This window comes from Chiloscyllium punctatum, chromosome 4 (genome assembly GCF_047496795.1).
Source record: "Chiloscyllium punctatum isolate Juve2018m chromosome 4, sChiPun1.3, whole genome shotgun sequence".
NCBI classification, from domain to species: Eukaryota; Metazoa; Chordata; class Chondrichthyes; order Orectolobiformes; family Hemiscylliidae; genus Chiloscyllium; species Chiloscyllium punctatum.
In genome coordinates, this window is record NC_092742.1 from 88,473,848 (window position 1) to 88,496,564 (window position 22,717).

The 22,717-nt window shown below is 46.0% G+C and overlaps 1 protein-coding gene across 2 annotated transcripts in view; it reads right to left on the reverse strand.

The window, feature by feature from the left end:
• Positions 1–22,491, reverse strand: part of LOC140476511 (sushi domain-containing protein 6-like) — a 51,093-nt gene extending 28,602 nt beyond the window's left edge. Inside the window, exons 1-2 of one of the 2 annotated variants that reach the window (XM_072569252.1) lie at positions 22,006–22,491; positions 13,553–13,698 (exon numbers count right to left, since the gene is read on the reverse strand). In XM_072569252.1, coding sequence (XP_072425353.1) covers positions 13,553–13,655 — 103 coding nt within the window. In that variant the 5' untranslated portion in view covers positions 13,656–13,698; positions 22,006–22,491. The remainder of the gene's footprint in view (positions 1–13,552; positions 13,699–22,005) is intronic. The other variant, XM_072569251.1, reaches the window with a different exon arrangement.
• Between the last annotated feature and the right edge of the window lie 226 nt (positions 22,492–22,717).

Here is a 22,717-nt window from a genome sequence, read left to right on the forward strand (position 1 = left end):
TTTAGACAGACACATGAGCAGGTAAGGAATACAGGGATAGGGGCCATGTGATGGTAGATGGGATTAATTGAGAATGGCATCATTATTGGCAGAGACATATTGGGCTGAAGGGCCTGTTCCTGTGTTGTACTGTTCTGTGTCCTCACTAATTGTTTGTGTCAGTCTATAAATGCCACAATAAAGGGGATGTGTGTTTTAGGGCCCAGCCAGAGGAGGGGTAGGGGTTTACTGCGCAGGTACCTTGACCAAAGTATGTGTATCAACAGGTGGAACTTGTCAATAGGAATCTGTATAATGACGTCTCAGATCCACAATGCCCTTTGGCACGCTGAAAGCAGCACACTGGACCCGAAAGGTTAACTGGATTAGTGGTGCTGGAAGAGCACAGCAGTTCAGGCAGCATCCAAGTAGCTTCGAAATCGATGTTTCAGGCAAAAGCCCTTCATTTTTACCCCGAAAGGTTAACTGTTTGCTTTCTCTCCACAGATGCTGCCAGACCTACTGAATTTCTCCAGCAGTTGCTGTTTGTGCTTCAGTAACTGTCGGAAGCAGTGTCCTTGGGTCAGGGGCTGGTGATTTCTGTTCCTGTCCCTAATTGGGAACACTGGTGTGGCCCTATGTTGTTTTGTTCAACCAAATATGTTTGTGAACAATATCAAATGCTGCTTGATTCTCTCTCGGCCTGGGGATCACACCCAGTCTGTTTCATTCGGCTATCCTGTGGACAACAATAAACCAAAAGGTGTTCTGGAAATACTCAGCAATTCAGGCAGCTGCTGAGGATACCGTGATCAATGACCAGGCACCCACCAAAAACATCCCCGCTGACATTTATCCTCGCTGTTTGGTTCAGTTCCTCTATTTTTTTTGCGTGTGGGAGGCTGGGAATGGGTTTGTTCTTTTGCTGTGGGCACTCTCTTCATCCACTGGCCTCAGCCCAAACAGGCTGCACAGCACTGCCTCTGATGGGAGGTAGATATGTGTGTGTGTGTGTGTGTGTGTGTGTGTGTGTGTGTGTGAGAGAGAGAGAGAGAGAGAGAGGCGGGGGTGGGGAAAGGAGAAAGAAAGGAGGTACAGAGGTGGGTGGGGGGGCTGGGAAGAGAGACCGAGACAGACAGAGAGATAGGGGTACAGAGGTGGGTGGGGGGTGGGGAAGAGAGACAGAGAGATAGGGGTACAGAGGTGGGTGGGGAAGAGAGACAGAGAGATAGGGGTACAGAGGTGGGTGGGGGGTGGGGAAGAGAGACAGAGAGATAGGGGTACAGAGGTGGGTGGGGGGTGGGGAAGAGAGACAGAGGGGGAGAGACAGACAGATAGAACCAAAGTACAGTGACATGTATTTAGTTCCCATCCAGTCAACGATGCTTCTAGGCAGTATCCTGACTTCCTCAGATCCAGCCTCCCCTATACAGCAGTGTATGGGGTCATTGGAAATCAACAAGACAGGAGAAGGTTGTGACACACACACACACACACACACACACACACACACACACACACACACACACACAGGGTTGCTGCTTGCCCACATAGACAGACAGATGAGCTCATTTCCTCAGGATCCAGCTGTCTCTTTCCTGATGGAAACAGGGCTCGGTCAAGGCCGGCTCTTAACGTACAAACACTGACAGGAACACTGCCCACGTCACGAGCAACATTCCATGATGAGAAACACCCCCTCTCGACCTTTCTACTCTTTTTAAGAGAGACGACTTCAATGGGTTAGACAGTCCCTGATGGGAACAGCCAATGGAAACTTACAGAGCTATGTCAGAAAATCACAAAAATATTAACTCAAACTATCACAGTGGGGTAATGAGGGAGCCCAGCTCCACTGTGCCCACTGGTCTCTACAGTGCCAACAGGCACATGCCCCCACTCAATGGGCATCTGACCATAACTGTGAAAAGGGACAGACAGCAGGTACTAGGATCCCCTCCATGCCCCAGTGCCTTGATACACACACACACACACACACACACGCATACACGCATGCACACGCACACACAGACCAAGCAATGGGAGTGGGTCAGTTTACCCTCAAGTCCACTGCATTCCTGAGCAGCTTCAATTCCGGGCAATGTACCACAGTCACGAGGATGGAGACAGCCTAGGCCTGTGTATTGGATATCACTGATGCCCCTTCAGCTGATTATAGGATCTCTACGGTGCAGAAAGAGGCCATTCAGCCCATCTAGTATGCGCCAACCCTCCGAATAGCATCCCACCCAGACCCAACTCCCTCCACCTTATCCCCATGGCCTCAGTGTTTCCCAGTCCCCTCCTCCACCTTTCATTGAAAATCTCGCAGACAGAGAAACCAGTTTCTAAGCAACAGCTCCCTAACAACAGCCACCCACTCCCTGCCTCACGACAGCCCAAGGCACTTTAGAGCTGTCGTCACTGTTGTAATGCAGGAAACTCCGAGCTAGTTGTGCATGCAGTCAGCAACCACAAACAGCAATTGGATCACAATAAGGAGATCTGTTCTAATGAGGTGGATTGAGGGATAAATGTTGGTTAGGACATGAACAAGACCTTTCGTGCTATTCATATTGAGGCACCTGAAATCTTGGATGCTGACCAGGGCCTCAATCTAATGCCTGACGCTCAGAGTCCATTTTTTGGGGGAGAAATATTCAACACCATCAGCATTTTGTTCAGAGAATTAAGTTTTCAAGTCAAACACATTTAAATAATATTCTCACGCCCCTGTCTCTACTGGGCAATAGAACTATGAGCAGGAGTAGGCCTTTCGGCCCATCAAGGTCAGGCAGCATCCAAGGAACAGGAGAATCGATGTTTCGGGCATAAACCCTTCTTCAAGCTAATGCCGGAAACGTCGATTCTCCTTCTCCTTGGATGCTGCCTGACCTGCTGTGCTTTTCCAGCAAAACATGTTCAGCTCGATCTCCAGCATCTGCAGTCCTCACGTTTTCCTTTCGGCCCATCAAGCCTGCTCTACCAGTCAATAAGATCATGGCTGATCTTTTTATAGCCTCAGCTCCACTGACCCACCCTCTCACCATACCCCTTAATTCCTTTACTGTTCAAAAATCTATCTTTGCCTTAAAGACATTCAGCCAGGTAGCCACAACTGGGCTGGAAATTCCACATCGTCACAACCCTTTGGAGGAAGGCGGTCCTCCTCCGCTCACTCCCAAATCGGTTTCCCCCTTATTTCTGAGGCCACCTCTCCTCCCCGTTCTAATTTCACCCATCCATGGAAACAACCTCCCTGCTTCTAAAACATCCACTCCCTTCATAATGAATAAGATCCATCACCCCCCCTCCCCTCCTCCAACTGGAGGTGCACTCTGCCTTTGCAAGCTGTCCGACCACAGGGGCCCTCGTCATCCAGAGCCCATTAGAACAGCAGCCAATAGCTGAGGCAGGTGGGTTCCACGTCCCCTCTCCCTGTTAGTGGCGGCATGGTGGCTCAGTGGTTAGCACTGCTGCCTCACAGTGCCAGGTAATGCCACCAGGCTCACAATGCCAAGGAGTGGGTAGACATTTTGACACATGGGTTCAAAGCCGACCATGCTGGTAGACAGGATTTCAAACCCAACTAAGTCATTCTATAGACCGATTGTCGGAAAAGCCCATCTGGCTCACAAGTGTCCTTCAGGGGAGGAATCTTGAACTCTGTTCAAGGGCAATACAGGATGTTTGTCAAAATCTGATTGCACTCACACCAAGAAACTATCCCAAAAATATTCCATAATCTCTTCATCATGGCTCACTTTGCCCATCTGATTTTTCAAGTCAATTATGGAGATTAATATTCCATGATTCTCACCATACTTATCTAATAAGCTCCCATTATTTCTACCTTTACACTCCTACCACGTCGTTAATGTTCGAGGCCCTGTACACCACTGACGTTGTGCAGGTTGGGTGAACTGGCTATGGTAAACTGGCCATAGTGTCCAGGGATTGTGTAGGCCGGATGGGTCTTCAGAGGGTCAGCGTGGACTCGATGGGCCGAATGGCCTGCTTCCATGCTGTAGGGACTCTATCCCACAAAAGAATGACCAGACAGAAAAATTCAGCAGCGTCCATTAGACAGCAGATCACCGCAGAGGTGAGCTGGCATCTGGTCTGGAACATCACCGATCCTGCCCACTGCCTTTCGAGTTCCCTCCTAAAACACACACAGCTCCTTATTGAAGCTGGTCGCACTGCCTGCTTCAGCATTCTTTGCTGACATCGATTTCACAATCCCAATTCCCGTAAACCGAGTCCCAGTGACTTCCCCCTATTTTATTTGCAACTTCCTTGAGAAGTTCAAGATGTGGGCTGTTCCTGAATGCTGCAGCCAGTTGTTCTGAAGGGACTGTTCCAAATTCTGCACCAACAGGCCCCTGGCTGAGAGTTGCCCAGGGCCAAACTATTGTGTGTGTGTGTGTGTGTGTGTAAAACTGCAGGAAACATTCGGATACTGACTAAATATCAGAGACGAAACTTGAGGGGGCAGTGGGCGAAGAGACTGACAAAGCTTTTAAAAATCTCTTTGTGTTAAGCCTGCCCAATCCCTTGCGACAGAGAGGAGTTCTAACAGATCGAGCGCGAGCACACGCACACACACGACAGAGAGAGACAGTCACAGACAAACATGCTCATACAAAGACAACATGTCAGATAGAGGTTTTCTACCTCAAAAACTGTGTATATATTGTCTTTTAAAACATGTTCAGTCCTGACTGCAAACTGATTTTGTACCAGTCTGAAACTACTTTCCTTTCCACATTAATCTGCCCTCAAAAGATTCGTGCACAGCAACACATTGCAGTTAACACCCCATCAGACAGTGGGCGAAGACTCAGCTCACACCATCTGTACAAAAACAACGCAGTGACTTGGAACCTCAGCCACCGTCACCTCAGCTTTATATGTTTGTAACCTTATTAGCTGCAGGCTCTCTGACAATGGATCATTCTGTGCCAGTCGTTTAACAACTGGGGACACGGGGGCTGGGCTAGACTAGACAATGTGACCAGATCCCCTATGGTTGTCATTTGGTGACCCTTGACCTGCAGCAGCAAGTGTATATGTCGATCAAATGGAGTACAGAGCACTGTCTGAGGCCAGTCACAGATGACCATCCCTTTGATTCTCTTCAGAGGATTGTGGGGGAGTGAAAGCTGATCACTCGAGTCAGTCATGTGGCAACAATTCGTCAGATATATGAAAGCAAACAAAAACTAGAGAGAAAACAGCACACAATACTATTCAAAAGAAACTCAGCAACAACAACAAAAAAACCTACAGGTTTTTGTAGCAAACTGGTTTAGCCACTCTGTCTCAGACTAGGTGTCAACATCATCTCATGTAAAAACAGCATCAAACAGATGGTTTCGGCCTACTTCCAGACAGAGTACTTTTGTGCCAAAATGAATGAACAAGATTCAGAGCAAAAACTGTGCTCTGTTATCATCGAATCCTTACACTGTGGAAACAGGCTATTTGGCCCAACAAGTCCACACCGACCTTCCAAAGAGCATCCCACCCACATCCATTTCCCCTGCCCTATTACTCTACATTTACCCCTAACTAACGCACCTAACTTACACATCCCTGAACACTATGGGGCAATTTAGCGTGGCCAATTCACCTAACCTGCACATCTTTGGACTGTGGGAGGAAACCAGAGCACCCGGAAGAAACCCATGCAGATGAGTCATCCAAGGCTGGAATCGAAACCAGGTCCCTGGCGCTGAGGCAGCAGTGTGAATCACTGGGCCACCCTTTGTTGATTGGATCAAAAAAGCTTTTCTCTCTTGACGTGTCTATTCACCAGTAAAACATACTGAGCACTTCCTAGGAACAGAGTCAGGTACAAATCTGACAACACAAACTAGTGTTGAGAGTGTGGTGCTGGAAAAGCACAGTAGGTCAGACAGAATCCGAGGAGCAGGAGAGTCAATGTTTCGGGCAAAGGCCCTTTATCAGGAATCAACAACTACTTCTTCTCCTCGGTCCTATGGAGTAATTGGTCAGTGAATGGAGTACAGGAGTTGGGAGGTCATGTTGTGGCTGTGCAGGACACTAGTTAGGCCACTTTTAGAATACTATGTGCAATTCTGGTCTCTTTGCTATAGAGACCAGAAAAATATAGGAAAAATATTGTGAAAGGGTTCAGAAAAGGATGTGGCCAGGGTTGCAGCATTTGAGCTATAGGGAAGAGGTTGAATAGGCTGGGGCTGTTTTCCCTGGGGCGTCAGAGGTTGAGAGGAGATCTTATAAAGTTTTATAAAATCACGAGGGGCATGGATAGGGTGATTGGCCAAGGTGTTTTCCCCAGAGTGGGAGAGTCCAAAACTAGGACGCATAGGTTTAAGGTGAGAGAAGAAAGAGTTAAAAGTGATCTAAAGGGAAACTTCTTTACGCAGAGGGTGGTGCATGAATGGAATGAGGCTGCCAGAGGAAATGATGGAGGCTGGTACAATCACAACATTTAAAAGGCATCTGGATGGGTACATCGATAGGAAGGGTTTCGAGGGATATGGGTCAAATGCTGGCCAATGGGACCAGGTTGATTGGGGATATCTGGTCTGCATGGACAAGTTGGACTGAAGGGTGTGTTTCAGTACTGAATGATTCTATAACTGGCCAGAAGGTTAAGAGTGGTGAATCAAAGAGGAATTAGGAAAGAAACTTTAACTTTGAGAGCCTATTTCAACGAAGGAATGACCGCCATTCATAAAAGTCACTCACAAAGACACATAGCTCTGAGATTTATGGCTACAGTAAGGATGTGGAAGAAGGATTTACAAAGAGAGTGCAATTAGAGAGAGGATGTTGTGATCAGCGATGATGGAACTGTCTGGGAAGATAAGTGAGGGAGCAGTGACTCAGCAGCAATGTTTAAAAGAGATCAAATCGGCGGGCGGGGGGGAAGCGATGTGGGGAAGACGTTTCCAACTGTGGGAAAATCCTGAATTTGAGGCTGTAGATCTAAAAGTTAGTCATTGATGAATTCCAAGGAGGAATTCAGGAGAAACGCATTCACACAGACTTGTTAGAATGTGGAAACTCATCACCAGAGCGGCTGAGGGGGGGATAGTGTAGCTACATTACCTTTAAATGGAATTACTTAGAATTTACAGGCCATGGAGGTCAAAATCAGCTTAATCTGGCTCCTCTGTCGCACTCAAGGGTCCTCACACACACACACACACACACACACACACCGAACCTTGGTGTTCCTTTCTGTTTCATGTTTATCTGACTTCGCTGGAATTATCCTCTGACAGTCAGCTCAGGGAGGGGATTAAACGCGAATTACAAACAAGGCCTTGCATGAAGCGAAGCCAGAATGGACTTGGATTTTCATCACCATGGTAGCGATTTTCTGCAATTCTTTCTTGGGTTGTGTGCAATATTTATTGCCCAGCCACAGCTGCTCTTACAATGTGGTTAAGAAACACTGCAGACAGAGTGCTCCCAACACGGCATTAACTTCTTAAAAGATCATCTTTTTCCACTCATGCATTAGCTGTTCATATTGTCTGTACCATCACCACATCCTCACCTGGAACAACACTGATTAAAAAACAAGGTCCCAGTTGGATATTTGCATGCCTCAAATAGACTATATTGATGTGTTAGTGAAGGACCACAGTTTCCTGCCTACACCCAACCCAATGACTTTTGAAAAACATCGCAGACACCTGTAATTTCTCAAAAGGCCCAAACGTTGCACAGATTCTATCTCCACTCCCACTCACCCCATTTTATCATCGGGCAGTTCCGTTCTCTCTTTCAACAACAACCTGCATTTAATCAACCACCCTTTAAAACATAGCAAAACAGCCCAAGCTGCTTCACAGGTCGAGGTAAACATTTGACACTAAAAATCACAAAAGGAGAGACGGTCAAACGCTATGTCAAAGTCCAGGCCTTTCAAACAAAAACAGAGTGCCTTCCTAAGAGTAGAGGCAGAGGCAGAGACAAGCAAGAGAGGGCGACATGGTGACTCAGTGGTTAGCACTGCTGTCTCAGTCCAGGGGACCGGGTTCGATTCCAGCTTCGGGCAAATGTCTGTGTGGAGTTTGCACATCCTCCCAGTGTTTGTGTAGGTTTCCTCCGGGTGCTCTGGTTACCTCCCACAAATCAAAGATGTGCAGGTTAGGTGAATTGGTCATACTAAATTGCCCAGCGTGTTCAGGGATATGTAGGTTAGGTGCATTAGTCAGGGGTAAATATAGGATAATAGGATAGAGGAATGCATCTGGGTGGGTTACTCTTCAGACTTGGAGGACCACAGAAATGTCAGAAGGATTGTCGAGCTGTAGACATAGGGATAACATCAGGCAGAGATGTTTGAAGATGTGGATGAAAATTCCAAAAGGGAGTTAGTGACAGAGCAGTAAATGGGTGAGCAAGGAGCAAAAGAGGGCTCATTGAGTTAGGATCAAGGTAAGAGAGATCGACGGAGTTCGGATTTAAGGACAAAAGGAGATGTCAATTAGCAATGCATTGGAAAAGTCAAGTCAAGAGGCAACAAAAGTCTGGATGAGGGTCTCAGTGCCATACAGTTGAAGGAGTAGCAGAGACAAGGTTACAAGTATTCAATTTTGGTAATCCAAAGAGATTACCAAAATTGAATTTTGCTTTTTTTCCCCCAAAAATGTCAGGGACAGGAAACTTTACGCTCCAGCCTTATTAAAGAATGACAGGCATGCAGACCTTGACAAACACAATGGTTGCTAGCTACTCAACAAGGTTTTGTTTTCCTGGAATTTAAAATGTACTCAGGAAACTCGATTTGTTTTACTCTGTGCTGCCCTGTCATGTGGAGAGACTGGAGCAGCTGGGATTGTTCTCCTTGAACAGTGGAGGAGATGGGAGACTGAACAGAAGTGTTCAAATTGTAAGGAGTTTTGCATGAGTCAATATAGAGAAACTAGCACCGACGCGGTGGCTCAGTGGTTAGCACTGCTGCCTCGGAATACCAAGGACCTGGGTTTGTTTCCAGGCTCAGACTGCTGTCTGTGTGGAGTTAGCACATTCTCCCCATGTCTGCGTGGATTTTCTCCAGATGCTCCCCTTTCCGCACTCCAAAAGATGTGTAGATTAGGTGGATTGACCGTGGGAAATGCAGGATGTAGGGAGGTTGGGTTTGGGTGGGATGCTCTTTGGAAGGCTTGTATGGACTGAGTAGCCTCCTTCCACACTGTAGGGATTCTATGATTCATTTCCAATGGCAAGATGATTTGCAACCAGAGGAAACACATTTAAGATAATTGGCAAAGGAGAAAGAAAGGTTACATTTAACGATAAAAGTTATAATAATTTGGATTGCACTGCCTGAAAAAAAAAGAGTAGTGGATGCACATTCAAAAGTAATATTTGAAAAAGGGGGCTGGATATAGATTTGAAAAAAGGAGAGGTTTGGACAGTTCCAGGAGAACAGCAGATGGAACAAGGGGAAAGTCGGCTGACAGGCCTCCCTCAGTGCTAGATGGTTCAACTGTTTGAAACATATCTGTAAATGTCTGCACCAAAGACTGCACAGTAGACATAGAAAATAACTTCCACAGGAAAAGAACACTGGGTCACATGATATACACTGTCACTTCATTCAGACGTTCATCAGGTAGATTTTACAACCCGTTTCATCAGCTTTCAACACCTTGCACAGTGAGGCTTTTTAACAATTCCATCATTCTAGAACCTTCCTTTCTCTTCTCACTTACGTTGGTGTTGCCTGGCCCTGCAGTTTTATTGGAGCCAAACTCCATTTAGTGTTTTGCAGTGAGATTACCTATCTCCAATTAAAATGAAAATAAAACTAAAAGAGGTACAACAATCTTCCACCTTGTAAAACACTGGTAGCATTTGCCAAGGGCAGGGCTCAGAATTCAACTCAAAGGCAGAACTCCCCAAATAAAACGTACGCAATGATTCTGCAAACTGAATGACAGAAAAGCATTTGCCAGTCAATAGGTAGTAAACATAGAAAATATTGGTTCACTTAATCAAGGAGTAGAAAAATTCATTCTAATTATTGACTCATTTGGTCAACGGGAAGCCATTGTCACATTTGAGAGTATACAACTCTCAGCAGAGGTACCTGCACGTCCCTTAAGAGTTCCTGTTTTCTCAAATCGGGAATGCACAACGGGCTTCAGGTGGCCAAGTGCCTCAGTTTGTGCTACTGCCACGTTGCAGTAACAATTGGTGCCAGGTAGTGGATTTAGCCCACTCCAGGAATTTAAGCACCTGATCCTTGCTAAGACGCCTGATGCAGTGCTCAGGGAGTTGTGCAGGTTGTCATTCAGGAGAGCGGTTTAAACACCGCCTGCCCTTTCAGACCACAGTGCTATTTTGTACAAGACCAATGGAACCTTGGTCAAATTCATCAACACCGAATCATAACTAAGCACTACTGCAGTTAGGCAGTAGTGTGGGGGTTTCAAAAAAAAAAACCAAAAAAAAATACAAACAAACAGTGTGAAGAAAAGAAAATAAAACACCAAATCATTGTGTGGTTACCACCATTTGTGGGAGCTTGCTGTGCCAAAATTGGCCGCTACTTTTTCCGACATCACAACAGTGATGGCATTTGAAATGCATTCCATTTGTCATCCAGCACTTCACAGTGTCATGAGGTTGCAAAAGGTGCCTAATGTTCGTCTTTGATTTACTTGTAAATACTCTCCAACCACTGCCTACAGTGGGTGATGCACGGGGTATTTTCTCAGCTTGATCCAGAGTTCCTCTCACACCAAACTCTTTTCCCAGTTGGATATTTGCCCAGCAAGGGTTAACTGATGCAGCACCAACTACAAGCCAGTAAAAACCAAATCGCTCTCAAACTATAATGAAAGTAAGTATGTGGAACAATAAAACACTTTCCTGAGGCTGCCAACTATCCAGGAAGGCAAATTAATTCCCTGGGCGCTGATGAGCAGTGTAGAATGGGCGTTTTGTAAGAGAGGATTTGTTAATTACAATCTGACACTGAAACCTTGTGCTATAAATTCTGTCTCTTATGGTCTTTTTCTCCACAATCACCTGATGAAGATGCAGTGCTCCGAAAGCTAGTGCTTCCAATTAAACCTGTTGTTAGACTATAACCTGGTGTTGTGTGATTTTTAACTTTGTTAATTATAAAATTATTGTCAATGGCAGGGCAAAATGACTGCCAATGGAATAATGAGGAGCCACCCCCACCCCCCACTGTGTTGATTTCCTTGTGTTGTGAGAGAATGGATGTGTCGGCTGAATGTTAGGGACCAGTGTGGGGAAGCTGGTCAGGAAAAATGCATCCAGAGTTGACGCTCCAGTGTGACAGGCCAGCTTTACTACCAAACTCACCGGGCTCAGGAAGTATTAAGAAAAAGCCCTTGTTTGCCCTATAAGCGTCACGACAATGGAGAAGGCAGAACCCTCGCACAGAAGGCCTGACGCACTGTTTATGTGGAGACAGGCAGCAATGTAAGACACCTGCAAGGGCAACAGGGATGTATGGTGCAACTCATCTCCTCCATACAGCAATCAGGCCCAACCTCTGAAGTAAATTCCAGGTTGGCAGGGCAGCTGGAATCTTGGCATGGCCAGGGCAGCTTGCTGGGGGGAACGGGAGAGGGCGAATGGTAACAAGTCGACACCCCTTCCCCTGTTGCCAATCCACGCAACTGTGAAAACGGCCTAGTGGTTGAAGGTACGTGTAAGCGAGTACAGGGCTGACTGAAATACTCGGTGGTGCCGTGTGCACAGCAAACGAGTCTTCACAGAAGTTTCTTCTTGGCTCATATCCCTCCAAACCCTTCCTATTCATATAGCCATCCAGATGCCTTTTAAAATGTTGTAATTGTACCAGCCTCCACCACTTCTTCTGGCAGCTCATTCCGTACATACACCACCCTCTGAATGAAAAGATTGACCCCTAGATCTCCTTTTAAAATCTTTCCCCTATGCCCTGTAGGTCTGGACTCCCCCAACCCAGGGAACACCCCAGCCCCCACAACCACTTCACAAAAGGAGCAGCGTTCTAAAAGCTAGTGCTTCCAAATTAACCTGTGGGACTATAACCTGGGGTTGTGTGATTTTTAAACTTTGCCCACCCCAGTCCAACGCCAGCTCCCCCACATCATGGCCAAGCCTGCTGCAGGCCATCCCAACTCCCTCTGGAGCACCCAGCCACAGTTATCCCGCCCAGAGGCTGAAGGAGAGGCCGAGGTGTATCCTGAACCATGGCCTCCTCATACAGTAGCCAGTCACCTCAAGGAGAAGAGGTTGTGGCAAAGACAGCCTAAAGTCAAAATGGTCTTTGCCATTTGTTGTTGGAGCACATTATCAACACATTGGCAGAGCTGAATAGGCTGAGGCTGTTTTCCCTGCAGCGTCGGAGGGTGACCTTAGAGGTTTAGAAAATCATGAGGGGCATGGACAGAATAAATAGACAAAGTCCTTTCCCTGGGGTCGGGGAGTCCAGAACTAGAGGGCATAGGTTTAGGGTGAGAGGGGAAGGATATAAAAGGGACCGAAGAGGCAACTTTTTCACACAGAGGGTGGTACATGTATGGAATGAGCTGCCAGAGGAAGTGGTGGAGGCTGGTACAGCTGCAACATTTAAAAGGCATCTGGATGGGTATATGAATAGGAAGGGTTTGGAGGGATGCGAGCTGGGTGGGGATATCAGGTCGGCATGGACGAGAAGGACTGAAGGGTCTGTTTCCGTGCTATACATCTGGAGGACTCTGTCTCACAAAAGGTCAACATTGAAAGCATTGGGAGGGAGCCATGTTCAAGAGGGGAGATTCTGCCAATGTAAAAGTGAAGTGATACTGGATATACTTTGGCATTCGTCCAGCTTCTAGCTATTTGTTTCCGCATGTGGCCTTTCCAAGAGGAAGAGATATTGGGACTTGAGGCAGCTCTGCGGATTTTGCTGTTTCTTGAAAGGGTAGCAGACCCAGTTTTGATGGGTGACCTCAGATTTTGCCGCCCTTGGACTTTTTAAGCCCTGTGCTGACATTCACCTTAAAGTCCCCGGGACTCCCCAGTTAATGGGCACGCATCTCCCTCCTCCTCTCCCACAACATACACTCACATTCGGGCCAAGTCCCTGAGTGGGGCAGGAGGGCACTCCGATACAGTGCTCAAATGGGATGTGCACCTCAACATGCCCCGTCCCCCACCCCCATGCAGGTTGGCACATCCTCAACACAGTCCACCACATCCCCCAGGTTAGCACACCCCGTACACAGTCCACCTCAACACTGACTCGCATTGGCCAACAAACATTCTGACAGTTCCCTCCAGGTTATCCAGAACATTTTAGGATTGCTGGCGGGGGGATAACAAGAGTTGCTTAAAGTCAGCTAAGCCAATTTGGTTCATGTGACAACTGTGGTGTTTTCCAGGTACACCACATCAACTGCATTAACCTCATCAACTCTGTCTGATATTGCCTCGAAAAACACAAATAAAATGTACAATGTAAATACGCATTCCTGTTTTCAATCCACTGTCACACATATTGGAAGAGACTCAGAAATGACTGCTTGGCATCAAATGATGATGGGATCTGAAGACTTACCAGTTGATGCTAATCCTTTGGAGATGCAAGTGAGGAAGACCAGCAGAAGCAATGTTACTTGGTGTGGTCTGTGGCTCTTCTGCCCCACCATCCCATTGCACATTTTTCAGCCCAATTATCTGAGGCGAGTCTCCAGAAGTTTCAAACTGCGCCAGGAAGGGATAGAAGAAAGAAAACAGAAAAGTTTTAAATATACCAGTTAAGTTCAAAACAAAAAAAAAGGATGAAAATGTAAACTTTCCAAGACTGTGGAATGTCCCAAAGTCAGACTCGTGAAGTGTTGTCACTGCTATAAAGCCAAGAACACAGCAACCAATGAGCGGACAGAAAACTTTTCATATAGCCACACAATGATTAGATGATCTGCTTTAAATCTTTTATTCCTTGTGTCATAAATATTGGCCAAATCTCTGTAGTCTTTCCACAAAATAATGCCTGGGATTCTTAATGTCCACTTGAGAGAGTAGACGGACCCTCAGTTTAGTTGAAAGACAGCACCTCCAAAAAAATAAAACAATGCAACCCTTGCCCAGAATTGCTTTAGTAGCTCAGCTGTATTAAATGCTGAAGTGCCTGGCGTGGGACCTGAATCCAGGACTCCCTTGATTCAGCAGTGAGAGTGCGCTACCACTAAGCTACAGCTGCCTCAAATAGCAACAGTCACTGATTTCAACAGTCACTTTGTGCAGGACTCATGGAGCTACAGTGAAAGATTATTCAAACATCATGCAGCTGAATTACCAAACAAAAAAGCAGCAAGCTGCATTAACATCACAGCTCCAAGGTTCTCTCAAGCCTGGACAACTTCAATCCATTCCCGGTCAGCCGGGAATGTGAATCTTTCACTTTTCATAAAAAAACATATTTGTACCTGTACCAAGTCCTACTCACCCATTACCTCTCAGTGCCCTTCCTTGGCTCCCAGTCCTGAAACACCTTCACATAAAAAGTTCTCACTCTCATTCAAACTCACCCACAGACACATGTGTCCATACCGCTGTAACCCCCTTCAGTCCAGTGCTCATGGTCTCTTGTTCACCCCATCTCCTTGGTCTCAGTGCTGGCTACTGTGCCTTCAACTGCTTAGATCCTAAGCTCTGCAATTCCTCTCTAAACCTCTGCTGGGGAGGAAGTTGCAGATGCAGGGTGCCATGGAAGGAGGGCAAAGAGAAGAGGGCATATGGAAATTGTGTCAGAAATCAGAGTCGACTTGGAGGGAAGACGTGCATGATCTGAAGAGGAGAAGGAATTTGTCCAATGAAAGTGCATGGTGCAACCCTTTAAACAGGGAGGACAGAGAACTAGACAGACATTGTTAAATTTTATGAATACCAAAGGACACATCTGACAGCTGGGTAAGACTTGATTTTGTAGGGGACTCAGTTGAATGCTGTCAAGAATGAAGGGGATGGAATAAAACCTGAAGATGCTGGAAATGCTCAGCTACTTCTGTGGGGGAAGAAACAATTAACACGTCAATTCGAGACAATTCACCAGAACTGGTGAGAGCTGGAAGCTAAAGATATGGCAGGGAAAGACTTCTAGGAGGGTGGGGAAAGAAGGAAAAGAACGAGTCTACAATAGTTATAAAGGGAAGACTGATTAAATGAGAAGGAAGGATGATAATGGGACAAGAAATTAAAGTTTAGGATAGGACGTTGTTGAGAAGGACTCTACAAGTATCAAGAAAGGGCCATAGGCTGTTTGTTTGCGATAAGGGTGGGTGATATTGCAGAGGCAACAAGGGACTCACTCTGTTCTGAGAGTCTAAGACTCACTTCCTGTTATCTCCTATATGTTGATAGCCCCACGCACAAATTCATTGCTGCCCTCTGAGACAAACTCACATAACAGCGGAATGAATATAACTATTAGAATGGAGTTTGTGAAGGGCATACTTAGGGTCACCAACCCTCCAGAATTGTGCTGGAGTCTGCAAAAGTGACAGCTGAACTTTTCATGCTGCAAAGACCCTGTATATAAAAAAAAGGAGTCATTTTCTTTTTCAAGAAAAAATGACTTCACTTCCTTTGAATGTTTTTTTTTTAAAGTTTATATATAAAAAAATTGAAGATGAGTAAAACAAAAAAAAAGGTCAAATTAACACACAGTCTGCTCAATCTTCTAATGGGAAAGCAGACTGCGGTTCAGATGAATGTTTGGCAGGAAAGCAGGGCTGGGATGATTGGAGACTGGAGGCCATGTGATAAAGTCTCCAGGAATGAATCTTCCAGGCCTGATAGCCCTATTGTCCCTTAGCTCACAGGTATTTACATTCTAGAATCTAGCAAGATCACGGAGAGGAACAACAAAGTTAACCAACCTTACATCTCATTCATTACCACAGAAAATGAAAAATAAAACTAAACAATTCAGGTCTCTGAAAAGATCCTGTTGGTACTGTGATAGCAACAATTGAGGATACGTTGAAATTACAGAGTTTATACATCATCATTTATAACTGACTCCATTGCAGAAAGTACAACATTGACGATCATGCTTCCTACATTACAGCATAGTCAATTTGCCTGCTGAACGCTCTCAATGTGAGAATTATGAGATTCTCTATTTTTAGTAATGGTCATTGAAGGGTAATATTGGCCAAACCATTGAGAACCACCCACTCCTCAAAAAGCATTAGAAGGTAAGATTTTTCAATTTACCATTTCAGCCTAAAGTCAGCAGCTCTGGCTAGGGAGAAACGCAGCACCTGTCTGAACACTGGGCTCCAGGGCCCGGACTGGGACTTGAGTTCCACGCTAGTTGTAGGGCAAGTGAATGCAGATCTACACCAGGCTGCAAATGACTCAATGCCCATATAACAACACTTTGCCAATTGTTGGGAGTCACAGGAACACTACCTGATTTCCTGTGCCCTGGCCATTCGGTGGTAAGCTCAGGACCCGACCATTAATCCACATACCCAGGTTAATGTGGAGAAAGTGAGGACTGCAGATGGCAGAGAGTCATCAGAGTCAAAAAACATGGTACTGGAAAAGCACAGCCAGTCAGGCAGAATCCGAAGAGCAGGAATATCAATGTTTCGGGGATAAGCCCTTAGTCAGGAATGTGGGGTGGGGTGGGATGGGATACGGAGAGATAAATAGGAGGGTGGGAGTGGGGCTGGGGCTGGGGCTGGGGGGGGGGGGGGGGGGGGGTAGATAACTGGGAAGGTGATAGGTAGATGTAGGTGGGGGTGATTGGTGATAGGTCAGAAGGGAGAGTAGGGTGTATTGGTGGGAAGGAAAGTTGACAGGTAGGACAGATCAAGAGGGCGGTACCAAGTTGTAGGGTTGGATCTGGTGAGTTGAGGAAACTGGTTAAGTCGACATTGATGCTGTGTGGTTGGAGAGTCCCAAGGAGGAAGATAAGGCATTCTTCCTCCCGTTGTCGGGTAGCTAGGATTTGGCGGTGGAGGAGGCCCAAAGGATCTTTCCTCAGCCGGTAGAGATTTTCCTGCACATCCAAATATCTCATCAAATGAGCTCATTGCTCTCGGGGGGGGCGGAGGGGGGGGGGGGGAAAGAGGGGGAGAGCAGGACGCCAACTCGCAGAATGTTTCAGGGAACATCTCTGGGACACACGCAACCAACAACCCCACAGCCCTGTGGCCGACCATTTCAACTCCTCCTCCTATTCTGCAAAGGACATGCAGCTCCAGGGCCTCCTCCTCTGCCAAATCCAAGCCACCCAACAACTGGAGGAAGAACACCTCATCTTCCACCTTGGAAACCTCCAACCACATGGCATCAGCATTGACCTCACCAGTATCATCATCTCCCCCCCCCCCCCACCTCATCCCCGATCCAACTCGGCCCTGCCCTCTTGAATTGTCCCCAGATCTGTCTATCTTCCTTCCCATCTATCCATTCCACCCTCCCCTTCCCCCCCCCCCCCCCCCCCCAGTGACCTATCACCCCCCCCCCCCCCACCCACCCCTCACCTGCATCTACCTATCACCTTGCTAGCTACCTTCCCCCAAACCCCATCTTCCTATTTATCTCTCGGCCCCCTTCCCACCTCCACACATTCCTGATGAAGGGCTTATACCTGAAACGTCGATTTTCCTGCTCCTTGGATGCTGCCTGACCTGCTGTACTTTTCCAGGGCCACACTTTTCGACCCTGGTTGATGTTCCAGGTATCTGGGTTCTAATCCCATTACTGCAGATTGTGGAAATTGAATTTAGTAAAATTCTGAAAAGAAGAGTCTGATGGTAACCATGAAACCATTGTCAATTGTCAGGGGAAAAAAAAACCCTATCTGCTATACAAATGTCCTTTAGGTAAAGAAATCTACCATCCTTACTTGGTCTGGCTTACATGTAACTCCAGACCCACAGTAATATGGTTGAATCTTAACTGCCCTCTGGGCAATTAGGGATGGGCAATACGTGTTGACTTCGCTAATGATGTCTGCATCCCAGGAATGAATTTTAAAACAATTAAGTTTTGTGTTGTGAAAACCTCCAATTCTTTAACTTGCCAACCTTCGTTCAGGCAATACCACTGAGTCAGAAGGCTGTAGGTTCAAAGACCATGCTGAGAGACAACTACCATCTGAACACTTCAGTACAGTATGTTGTGTTTCATTTTAATGTGCTCACTGTTCTCTCCGGTGAGCAGAAGAGATTCCACAGCACTGCTCAAACAGCAGGCAAAGCTTTCAAGGTAATCTAGCCAATATTCAACCCTCAAACAGTGATAATGACTATTACTAAAGCATATCATTGTGACATTGTGAAAAGCAATACTTAAAAATACTTTCTTACTTTGAACAGATACTGCCATGAGATCGGGTTGGGGAGGTGGTCAAGAAACATACAGTAAAGCTCCAAAAATGGTTTCCAGCAAAGAGCTGCTTCTACACTCAACGAAAATCCGAGAAGGATTTCACAGACACAAAATTAAGGTTGCGACATGCAAGAACCAGGAACTGAGAGAGGGATGGTGATTAAGACACAATTAAACATGATGTGGGCATAAGTACAGCCTACACAAAGTATGAGTAACCACTTGAAGTGAAACAAAGTCTGTTCTGCATTCTAAATCTCAGAGGCTTCCCACAGCACAGCCCAATGTGGATTTAACAAAAAAAAATCCCCAGTTAAATGAAAATGAACAATCCAACTTCTTTTTTCAAGAATTGCAATCACTTTCATCAAAACTCCCACTGATGAAACGCAAGATTAATTCCAATAGGAGACTAAATGTGGTCTATCCAGGCACAGATTGGGCTTTGTTTTGCTGGGTTCCTCAGTGAGATTCCCAAAGCATAATGTTCAAAGAGAACTATAAGGCAGAACCAGAACATATAGACACAAAGTCTGAGCCCTGTCATACTGGTCCCTAGGACACAAGAATTCTAATTCATCACAAATTTATGCCAAAGTGTTTGCATCTAGGGACAGGTTGCAGGTTAACTGTTGAATTCACAGCATATCTGACTTGGAAAAGATAGGACATTGTAGATGGTGCTTTACTTAGTGTCTAACCTATGCAGTCCCAGATAATGGGTCTGTGTTGAACAGATAAAAGTTTTACTCTATATCTAACCAATGCTATAACTGTCTTGGGGTATATTTGATCTTAAAATAAGCGCACTACGCCAACAAAGTGGGGCGACAGGAAGCAGGTGCTGTGACTGCATCGGTTTCTCAAGATGCCCTTTGAAGAAAATTTAGACTTTACTGTCATAAAGGAGTTCACTGGAAAGACCAGAGGATTTCACAGAATGCCAGAGCTAACCAGCCACTAAGCTAACTCAGCGGGTGAACACCCTTTGGTAGAGTGCTGAGCAATACTAGTTCAGAAAAGCTGCAGGCTTGACCAGCCATTGAGTTTAGTAGTATCAACTCGATCAGAGCTGGGCACGATCAGTGACACTGGTCAGAGATTTCCATTGAAATGGGCATGAAAAAGGCTTCAATCTTCCAGAACTGAGAGAAAAAAAAATCAATTAGAGCTCCCATTACTGACAACAGTAATTTAGCTGTGGTGAAAAGCATTCATGCAATGAATAGAAAATACATGAAAATAGACAATTCTGACAATACCTCCTGTGTTAGCGCTTGAACCCCACACCAGCAATAATCCTGCCCTTTTACATTTCCTTATCCACCTTGATTTGAATCTTATATACCTACGTCCCCTTATTCTTGAACTAGCCACTGGAAAGAGTCTGTTTTTATTTACTTTAGACTCATGGAGTCTTACAGCATAGGCCTATCGTGTCTTGATTACTCATCAAGCACCTAATTACTATGTACTAACCCTTTATAATTTTGAATGCTTCTGTGCTCATGATCTGCACCATTAATAAAGTTCCATTTCCTCACATCCCTGCTGCTCCCAACCTGCAAAGTCATTCTTCCTCAAATAATACAGCAGTTCCCCTAAGCCAAGATATCACATTCTCTGCTCAGTGTGACGGCCTCGATATGGCCGAGACTTGTGGCAAATTAAATGACAGCTTTCAAAAACTTGCACGGAGCTGATTCAGAAGAACCTCGGTGTCACTTGCCAATCCCATTCTGCCAAAGTGTATTCCAGAGACACCCACTGGTTTAATGAGGGGCTCCAGCCTTGTCTCTGTAGGTGACACATTTGCCTCAAAACTGTGGCGTTCCCAAGAAGTTAAGCCCCTAACTCCACTATCTCTCCCTGAGCAGTACTGAGCGAATGTTGGAATGTCAGAGGTGCCATGTTTCAGGTGTAAAGTTAACTTAAGGTCCTTACTGAAGGAGGGTCACAAGACCTGAAACATTAACACTGCTTTTTCTCCACAGCTGCTGCCAGGCCTGCTGATTTTCTCCAGCAATGTCTGTTTATGGTCCTTGCTGACCTCTCAGGGAGATCCCAAAAAAGGACAGGACTGTACATGTTATTGTGCTGGACCAATGTTTACCCAGATTACCTGGTCATCACACTGGCGTTTGCCAGAGTATGCGCAAATGGGCTGCTCTGTTTCCAACATTAAAGACCTCAAAATCGTTTGGTTGTGAAGCCAATCGTGAAAGGTGTTGCATAAATACAACAACTTGCTATCCTCCTGACTTCTCTCTGACTAATTGTGAACAAAGCCCATTCGAAAGCAGATTTATTTTGGTTGGAAAGAAAATGACCCAGTTTAGCAGCTCTGAATCAGAGATTTCAACACGATTTTTATTTAAACCTGAAAATGGCTGTAGGTTCTGTCAACGGGTGGATCCTGAAGGTGTTCATGTGACCCTCCTTCCACAGAAGGATTGGCCTATTGCCTTTAAAAGGATTAGATACTGACAGCCAGTAAGCCAACCCAGTTTGAGAGCTGGCGCATTGACTGGGGCCTGTGCTGTCGCAGAGTACAGTACATTGCTTCAGTGATCTCTATCAGGCGTTTCGCCTTCTTCTGGCGCTGTCAGCTTCGTCTAAAAACTTTTGCTGCAAGCAGGCAAGTTTGCCGAAGTTTTTTTTTTACAAAGAAAGAAATATCTCTCATCAGCCCTGGCGATAAACACACAGCTGTCAAAGTAGCCCCCAGGTTTGGTCGGGCGATATTTTGCTTACACTCCCTTCCCCCCCCAACCAGCAAACTTTGCCCCCGGCTGAATCAGTAGACAAATGAAGCAGAAGACGAGGCCTGGTCATGTTTTTCTTCTTGTCGTTACAGTTTGTTTGATCGAAGAAAAAAAAGGCAAACTTAAAGCGATTAGATACAGTAATAGTTGTAGGCGGACAGGCCACAACCTCAGAATGTATCTTAAATATCCCTGAGATACTGAATCCTGTGAGCTAACCCGTAACTATAAATAAGCCCTTTAAAACACACAAAAGATGCTCCCTATTCGATCGCAATTCGGGAAATTGAGAGCAGACCCAATCGCCATTTAAAAATGGTTGTTAAAGTGGGTGTTATGATCTGGATCGAAACATTACCCTGGTTGCGAAATATTTAAAATAAACTTTCTCCCACCCGGGTGATATCACTCAATGTAGTTTTGATTTTACTGTATTTTGTCTGAAACACCCAGAGGGTTTGATAGCAATAACAGTGATAGGCTGTTCAGATCAATCTACTCAGACACACTCAGTTGGTTTGCTCCTCTCCACCGCTCTGCCCACCACCGTTGCAGTGACCCGGGGGATAGAAGCCAGCAGCAAGCAAATTTGCAACTGAAACCGAGCTTAAAAATAAAACAAAATTTGATCATCCAGAAACTGCCCAGTCGCCGCAAAAGCAGGCCGAGCTGAAACTGACCATGCCCCCCACCCCCGCAATCCAGACCGCGTTGAAATTGACGATCCTGAAATTGACCAACCTCCTCCAGCAAATTCTGATCGTGTTGGAATTAGCTATCCTGAAATTGACCAGCCCGCATTCCCACCACCACCACATGCACCCCCCCCCAAAAAAAAGAGAAAAAAGCCAGGCCCAGCTGAAAGTGACAAAGAAAAGACAGGATTGAAACTTACCTCCGAGTGAAGCGATCGCCCGGTTAGCAGCACAGACAGACATTCACACTGTATCCCATGGCAGACACAGGGGAGTTTCCCAGGGAAGGAGCCAGTGTATCCAATTGCAGAATGTATCCGAACAGAAGGCCGTGTATCAGAATTCCAAAATGTATCCGGCCGCCAGTGGAGCTGAGCTGAGACCGTGGATCCAATCGCACCTCCACTCCGCACTTCCTCCTCCAAACATCTCTCAGCAACTGCAGTCGTCACAGCTTCCACCAATGAGAACACAGGGTCAAATCGGTCATGTTTTGGGTTTGCGAATTCTTAAAGGAACAAATCCGCCGTCTTTTTTTCGCCTGTTTATCACCAGCACGTTTTCCATCGGTTTGCAACGATGACGTTTGCACCAAAGGACTGAAGTCGTCTGTGTATTTTAAGAGCATTCCACTTGAGAACACGGTGGCTGTATTTGCAACTCCGAACCAACAAGCCGGGTGCTGCTGTTTGGTGATTCAGTAATGGCCTTCTGGCTTCATGGATTCGACCCCTTCCCCACGGGTTTGAGCAGATCTTCCATGCCTGACACACCCAGTGCAGTGCTGAGGGACTGCTGGAGATGTCTAGCGCTTGAGTCGACAAATCTGCCCTTTGAGGTGGGCTTTAAAGCTCCCGCGTCCCTACTCGAAAGGCTTTCCACAAGTATCCATCCCTCAGCGCCCAATCACTT